This window comes from Ursus arctos, unplaced genomic scaffold (genome assembly GCF_023065955.2).
Source record: "Ursus arctos isolate Adak ecotype North America unplaced genomic scaffold, UrsArc2.0 scaffold_21, whole genome shotgun sequence".
Classification (NCBI taxonomy): domain Eukaryota; kingdom Metazoa; phylum Chordata; class Mammalia; order Carnivora; family Ursidae; genus Ursus; species Ursus arctos.
In genome coordinates this window covers 24,507,245-24,515,702 of record NW_026622886.1, presented here as the reverse complement: position 1 = coordinate 24,515,702, position 8,458 = coordinate 24,507,245, and the positions used below count along the sequence as shown (strand labels likewise).

General features: G+C 37.1%; 1 protein-coding gene across 2 annotated transcripts in view; it reads right to left on the bottom strand.

Annotated features, from left to right (window-relative positions):
• Positions 1–435: 435 nt before the first annotated feature.
• CUNH12orf50 (chromosome unknown C12orf50 homolog) overlaps positions 436–8,458 on the bottom strand; it is a 34,268-nt gene continuing 26,245 nt past the window's right edge. Inside the window, exons 9-13 of one of the 2 annotated variants that reach the window (XM_026499619.3) lie at positions 7,446–7,562; positions 5,920–6,024; positions 5,450–5,653; positions 3,543–3,635; positions 436–461 (exon numbers count right to left, since the gene is read on the bottom strand). In XM_026499619.3, the coding sequence (XP_026355404.3) occupies positions 436–461; positions 3,543–3,635; positions 5,450–5,653; positions 5,920–6,024; positions 7,446–7,562 (545 nt within the window). The remainder of the gene's footprint in view (positions 462–3,542; positions 3,636–5,449; positions 5,654–5,919; positions 6,025–7,445; positions 7,563–8,458) is intronic. The other variant, XM_026499620.2, reaches the window with a different exon arrangement.

Below are 8,458 nucleotides of genomic sequence, written 5' to 3'. Positions count from 1 at the left end.
GGGCCCAGCTTAAAATGTAGGTAAAGAAAGAAAATGTGAGGTTTCTCCTGTAAAGAATATTGCAAAACAGAGATCAAAGACACAGTTTCACTTCTTAATCTGTGCAATCTAACTTAGTTTACAATTAAAGAATGATTTTAATTGTCAAACTTTTAAATTTTATTAAATGTTTGTGGCAATGCATCGAATGAATTCCGGACCTATATAAATACACAGGCAGCTGTTTGTAATTTGCATTTTTATCAGTTTTGAAAGAGCACAATGTACTTCCTGCATCTTATTTTCAGAATTTGCATTTTATCATCTTTGGCTACCCAGTATATAGTATGGAGTACTTGAATATCTCATTCTTTGAATTTTCATTTTTGATTGTGAATCAGATGATATCTGGCACTTTTCTCTTTTCTCATTTTTCTCTTCTCTCAACCTCCAGATTTACTTGCTCCCATTTCTTCTTGGCTCTAATAATAAAACACACAAAATACTTCAATTATTTTCTTTTTCAGCATTCTTGAAGATTCCAATATTCTGCACTTCTTTGGCTAATTACTTACCATAAATCTAAAGGCAAAATGAAGCCTAAGCTCATTATTTTAATTCATATAGTTTCAAAATGCTATTCAAACTAATTCCATTTCTTTCCAAAGCTAACTGTGTTTTGAATTTGGATGGAGGGTTGAAAAAGGATGGAAATAATACTACATATAAGGCTGTACCTTGGTGCACCCAGAATGAACAGAATGAATGTTCCATCCTACAGAGACAGGCACCTCCAGTCACACCAGCTATATCCTTATCAGAAAGGACATGTGGCCCCAAGGGAAGGCTGACTTCTCTAATCTCCTTCAGCTCCTTTCGTTGGTTCCCACACATTTTCCTCTCCTGCTGCATTATCCTCATAGCATTGGACGTCATTTTCCCAAAAGGCTCCTCTTGCCCATTTACACGTCTATGGCCTTGGCTCTGAGATATTCCTTAGCGGAATAGAATAGTGGCAGCTTGTGCTTTCTGCCTCCTCTCTCCAGCAGTCAGTCCACTGGGAAATGCTGAAATCGCTCCTCTGTGCCCTAGCAGGAAGTGCAGGGGGAGGAAACACAAGCTAATCTTTCTCTAGTCTGATGATGACAACAATTGGAAACCAGGGTGGGAGTTTAGAGGTTATAAATTTCCCAGTCAAAAGCCCAGGGAAATAAGAAAATGATTTTTGTAATTCTATTTAATTTCTTGACTCTAAGTCCCCATTCTGCCTGAGGTAGAAAACTTATCTAGTCCTTTGCACATAAATTAGTCCAATTCAGTGATTTCTATTACTTTACCTTTGTATTGCAACCACATTCGGATTTGAAATTCTTTCTCGGGATTTTTTCCCCTCCCTCTCCCACCTCCCTGCTGCTTAACCTAATTTTTAGGGTTGGAACAGGGGAGAACGGTTGCTGCTTTGTGATGGCTAGAAAGAGAGTATTATCTCAACAATCATTGGTCTTCACAAGGCCTGGGTCCAAGGCTGGTGAATGGTGGCCCATACAACATAGCCTAAGGTTTCTCAAACTTTAATGTGCATCTTAATCACCTGGGGGGACTTGTTAATATGCAGATTTTAATTCAGTAGGTGTGCTATGGAGATTCCACATTTCTAACAAACTCCCAGGAGGTGTTGCACTCAGATAATACTCCAAGTCACAAGTAACAAGTGGACGATTGGGTTATATGAGGCTTCCTGGCAGAGCAAGCTTTAGAGATTCTAGTTGAGCCTCCCTTCAATAGGACCCAACCACAAAGGCCAACTTTCTGATGCTATGCTTTCAGCCCCAGCCAGGAGACTTTTTGTAGACCTGCAGGCCCTCTCCCAGGAACTCACTCTCACTTGAAACTCACGAGAGTATGCAGTGCCCTCCCAAGCAAACTTGGGGCTTGGGAATTCCAAGACGCTGTCTCCAGCCCTCTCTCAATGTTAGACATGGCTTGTTCCCCCCACTCCCACCAAGACATGGCATTGAGAAATTCTCTCCAAAGCTTTTCTCCCCTGGCTGTGTCTGGGAAGTGCAGTGCAGATCCTCCTTATGCTCAGAGTATTATAAACTTCAAAGGGAAAGCCATCACTGACTTCCTACCTCTGGGCCCTGGCATAGCTGGAGGTGATAAGAGAAGAGCAGAAGGGGACTGGTATGAAGTAAGTAGTCCCACACTGTATCTGGTCTCTTGCTGCCTCTCCATGCCCTCCTCTCTGCTCTACAGATTGAACAAAAAAGTGCTTTTATAAGCTCACATCACCTGTCACATTCCCTTTCTGTGCCATACATGGATGGTACATGTTTCATGCTCTGAAGTGACCCCTTCGTCCCCCAAATCCTTCTGTAATTCATGTTTAACTACCCGGCATGAGAAAGGAGAAGGCTGCTGAGATACAAGAGCAGTTACCTGGAGACGGGCAGGGGTGAGGAGTGCATCCTTAAATACTCCAAATAATATCACACCCACAGGGAAAGCACGGGAGAAAACGATGTGGCTCAACAATTTGTAGTTTTATCCAGGATTTCTACCAACTTTTCATCTCCTTCCCCCCAAAATTAAGTGCAATCACATGTGAAAACCCACAGAAAGCTAAGAGAAAATATAGTCAATGAAATAGCACAGCAACAGTTTTCTTAGAGTATAGTATGATTTGGGAAGAAATGGGGAAAAAAAAGAAAAGCAACTGACTTCACAGTTAAAAGTCAAGAGTTTTGAGAAATACGACTGACGATCTCAGCTGTTTTGGTTTTTCTTTTGGGAAAATGGACAGTTTCTAATCCGGATGTCTTTGGGTTCATTCTGGAAAGCTCTTGTATAAAAGTTTATGGATTTCAGATGATTCTGAAAGTTCTAGGGTAAAGATATAAGTAGGAACTCCCTATTAAGAACTTTTTCTGAAAGATTCCTTTTTCTGGAGTAACTGAAACCATTTTATCCTGTGTGGTTTTCCAAATCTACTGTGCCAGCCCCAGGATAGGCTCATTAAGCTTCTTAGCAAAAGAACCACCTGAGGTCAGGTCTGCTTCAAACCTCTACCCTAGGGAGGTTCCCAGGATTCCCATACTCTTCCAGAGAACAGAGAACAAAAAGGGGGACACCGTAATCACTCAGAACCTCCTGCCCTGGAAACTTTATCTTAGGTGTCCTGTTAGTCTGCACCAGCCAATATTTGTCCATGGTGGATATAGTAGGGCTTTAATATTTTGTGTCAAAATATGGTTTTATTATTTGTTTTGTAGTTCAACAAAGAATGAATTTTAACACATAATTGCTGCAACTGCTAAGCTTGTATCTAAGAAGTATATCAAAATATTTCTGATAACATAAAAATAGGCAAAGGAAAACACAATAAAACAAAGTAAAATTAAATTACTAGAAGACAAGATATCTACTAAATTCCAAGTTAATTGTGTTCATAAATATCATGAGAATGCTCTAAATTTTTCTAAAATATGTTTCCTGACGTTGAAACTTAAAACCTTGTCATTTATTATTAGAATGGTACATTAAAATTACTAGTAAATATTTACCTGTATATATCTTTTCAGTTTTTGAATATGTTTTTGAAAAAGGAATTCTTTTTCGCCAGGCTGAACCATTATATGATGTTGACATATATTTATCTGAGAAAAAAAAGAGAGAGGAATTAAATATTTTATAACTTCAGAATCATATTCCATGAGTGTCTCAAAGTTATAAATATCTCAGAAGTGAAGCTATTCCTAAGTAATTTATTTTAGCATTTCAAAGGTAAGACATCAGGGACCCAAGTGAGTTTATTAAGACCATCTATGATGGGGCACCTGGGTGGCTCAGTCGGTTAAGCATCTGCCTTGAGCTCAGGTGATGATTTCAGGGTCCTGTGATGGGGGCCCACGTCAAGCTCTCCCCTTAGCGGGGAGTCTGCTTATCTTCCTCTCCCTCTGCCCCTCCCCTGGCTCAGGCTCTCTCTGTGTTTCAAATAAATAAATAAAATCTTTTTTTAAAAAAAGACCATTTATGTTATCAGTGGACATGGTTATGCACCTCTTAATTGGCTGCCCAATTCTTCAAATAAGGCTCTCTCCCATGAGGTTAACCTACGGGAGAGTATCGTGTCTGGATGTGATCAAAATATTTCATTGCTTTGCTTTACACCATACAATTCTGCTAATACTTATAGAAGAAAGAAAAAGAAGAAAAGACCTAGAAGGCACTGCCAATTCCTTTTACCTTCTATGAAATGACTCCCAAGATGGCAGGGAATACTCTACCATAGTGAACACCCTGTCCCAGGAAACCAAAGCCTTGATATACTGACTTGGTTCTTTAATACCTACTTTCCTCTGACAACTTTATATTTGAACTATTATCTAACAATATTGTGTTTGTGTTTTTAAGTATTACTATGCAGCTGTGATTCTCAAAGCATGGTTCATAATAATACTAAGAATTTGCTTTTTTCCCTGTGTTAACATTTGCACTAATGGCGCTAAAGCAATAGTGAACATAACTGTGACCACCTTAACACAAATCCAGACAGCCATTCACTCCCAGTAAAATAATAATAATAATAAATAAGACTGTTTCACCCAAGAATATCCTTGTTTTTATATATAAACCCATATATCATTTTACTCTAAAACAAATAGAAGAAATACAATTTAAATAAAGCTAACTTCTATTTAAATTATAAAAGAAAGAACCTAAGAGAGACATTGAATTTATACTTATGTTTCAGAAAGCAAGAACATTCAGAACTCCACTAACTAGACTGTGAACACAGGAAAATACAAGCATGAAATTAGAGGGAATTAAGTTGCCTCATGTTAAGTTGAGAGAACTGAAACCCAACTTCAAAAGAGCAAAATTCATCCAAGACAAGAAGAAAAGACGTAGTTCCCTCCTTCCCTGGTGGCCTTGTACTTAATGACATATACTATGACTTTGCCTATTACATGATGAAATGATTTAGAAGCAATCTGTGCATGGTGGGAGAGATGAGAGGTTGTCAAAAATATTGCAGTTAACCCCCAAACTAACCCTTTCAGAAAGTAATCATGAAGGCTTAAGGAAAAGCCAAGGCACTAGCCTGAAAGTGATGATTGAACAACGCAGTTAGTGGAACAAGAAAATGTCAACCATTTGAAAACAATCCTCAGTAGTGACATAAAGCTATCCAGGGGGAACAAAGTGCAGTGCTGTGAGACAAAACTCTAGGGAGGTTCAATGTCTAGTAATCTGCACCCAACACATTTTCTAACATATCCTTTAAACCATGTGCACTCCTGCTCATGGAAGAAATCCTCTCACCAGTTTTCTAAGACGACCTGGTGTGGTGATGGCCTGGAATCAGAAGAGGGGGGTGGGTAGCAATGAAGATTATTTGGACCATCACTTAATTCCATGGGGATGCAAACCACGGATGTGAGTAAATCACATAAGGAAAGGGCTTTACCTGGACAGAGGTTGAATTTGGGTTCCTTGTTAACATCGACTTTATTGTAGGACCCATGTGTGGGTCTGCTGCGGGGAGGTGCACTCAGTGAGACAGTCCTGATAGCATCTCTCTGAACATGGATATAGGATGCGTTCTCAGCATTTCTGTTTTTATTATTGCGATGGTAACTCATTTTATTTTTGGGATTTGGGCCCTGTACTGCTGTAAAGGAAAGGGGGAAGGGAGTGAAGGATAAAACAAACTGGTATCATACCCAGAAATAACATACTGCAGGTTAAATGCTTGATAGCACTATGGAAGGCAATGTATGCTAAAAGAACTAAATTTATAGGAGTTGGGTTGACATCTAAAATAGCATGTTGCACAACAGTAATTTGTTTTTCAGGTAGGAAATAGTAATTTATATTTAATTTCTTAATTAATTTTCCAATTAAAATTTAGAAATATCAAATATGTAGATACTTTACCTCTCCGCATTCCTGGGCCAGGAAAATTCTTTGGCTCATCATAAATCCATTTTCTTTTTTTCACACCTTTAAAGTGAGGCTTCCTCACTGGCTGGACATCATTCACTTGAAGAAGATACAAATTTTTACAGTTTTTTAAGAGATGCTTTCATCTGAAAATTACTGTAGGTGATAATTACATATCTGTGCATTCATATGCCAAGCAAGAGAAAAAAATAAATGCACTACTCTAATACTTTACTTTCTAGAACAAAGGGTGACTTATTTCTTAAAGCACCCCCCCAAAAAAAACTATCAAGGAAATTGATGCGAAAACTTTCAATATGTAACATTCCTCAGGGAAAAAATGCTCTTCCCCCCAAAGGAATGTGTAAATTGTTTAAAAGTGTATAAAATTACATTCCAAATATAATTATATATCTCATTATGTTATTTTTAAGTAGTTTTAGAATGTTATTTTGAACATAAGTCTACTTCTTAAGAAATTGGATTAATGTAAAATGCTTTTAGTGACTATTACTTTATTAAGTTTTAAGAATTTGGGTGTGTAGTTAGTTTGGAGAAACAAGACTAACTAGTCAGAGTTGGTAAGTGCTAAGATCACTAAATTATTCATTTTTTTCTGGCGTATTTTTACACTGAAAAATTTATATACAAGCCCAGTTTTCTAGGAATTTCTGAGGGACATTTCTCCAGAGAGTCTTAAAACAATTTAGTAGACAGGGGCATTCTTTGTTATTTCCCTGTGTTGTTTCTCTGTGTGAGATCCTGAACATTCACGAGTCACTGCTGCACGGAGAAGATGAACAAGTTCACTACGTAGATTACATTAGCTCTCTCTAGTGGACTAATACATCTGTCTTTGCCCTAGCTCTCAAGTTCAGCTTAAGCATTAAGTTTGAATTCTGATTCACCACCTCCTCTCCAAACATCACACTCCACCCTTATTCTCAAGCCCCCACTCCTAGGATTTGGAAACCCTATTTTTAACAAATGTCACTGAACAGAGTTTCTTAGCAGTAAACCATCATGGTTTCCTTCGGTGCCTGGCTGGGATCCAAGAACAGTACAGGGGCTCAGGAAATGAAATAAAGGAAAGGAAGGAAGGAAGGAAACAGGAAGATTCATGAGTCTTAATTGTATCAAGAGAAGTAGCTCAGAATACTGAATGGCAAGGAGAAGCCAAATCATGAAAAATAGTCCAAAACATAATAAAAACCTGTCAGTGTATCCCACTATGGGTTAAATTTAAAATGCTATACTAATGAATCTTCCGAGAAGGTAGTATTATCATTAATTTTAATACCTAAATTAAACTAGTGGGAACATATATAATTTACTAGGACCTACATCACAATTCGTTGTCAGAGTTAGTAGAAGAATATTGTTTTTAGTTCTTAATCCTGAATAATTTTCAAACCATCCTTTTTTCTTTCTTTTTAAAAATTCTATTTCAAATAAGCAAAACAAATCCATGATAAGACAAATATATCTAAGGCCAAAAAGTGATAGAGCTAATGTCTCACTTGAAGAGGGGTCCTCTCTGCACTTCATACTGATATTCTCAGTAGCATTTAATACATGCGTTGTAGGTACTAGTCGGGTAGTTAGGGAACGCTTTGGATGAGGGCTGTCCTTGTTATCTTTTAAAGCAAATTAAGAAAATAAAATGTCAATATTAGTAAAAGAAGCTTTCAGTTGGTATTTCACTTTTCAAACATTATATGATGGGCATACCTTTAAAAAATATATATACATATATTAATTTTTATAATTCATCACTGAAATTCCCTAATCACTATGGCAATGAGTCCCCAAAGTTTGCCACTAACAAAATATTAAAAATCCAATATACAGACATATCTTCAATATATAAATTATGCATTTGTGGCAATATTTTTAATACATTCATATAAAAGAATCAGAAGTTTATTAATTTTAAATCAAATATGATTATTTAAATTAATGTTCGAGAAATAAGTTAAATTAAAAACTTTTGTGTGTTCTATGCTTTGGAGCAGGACTGCCCAACAGAGCTATATACAGTGATGGAAATAGTCTCAGTTTGTACTGTACAAAATGATAGCCACTAGTCACATGTGGATACTGAGCACTTGAAACATGGCTATTGCAACTGAAGAGATTAATTTTTTTAGTTTTATTTCATTTTAGTTTAAACTTAAACAGCTAAATGTGAATTGTAGCAAATGCTATTAGTATAGTTAGAATTTTTTTGGTTTGGGGTTTTTGTATTTTTGATTGGGCAAAATGTTTCCATCTCTGAGAGAGATGAAAAGAGACTTACATGTCATTTCCCATTGATCATAAGTGCCTTAACCTATTCTTGAGAACATTTATTTAATGGTGGGGAAAACAGTAGATGAAGTTAGTTAGTATTTGGATGGAGAATACATTAAGCCCTCTAATTACAGGACAGCTATACCTTTAGTTTGTGACTGAGAGAGTTGCCTAGCAGAGAGGTACCAGCTGGGGGATTCTAAGCCTGGTATAACGGGAATATAGAACTATAAAGGATGGA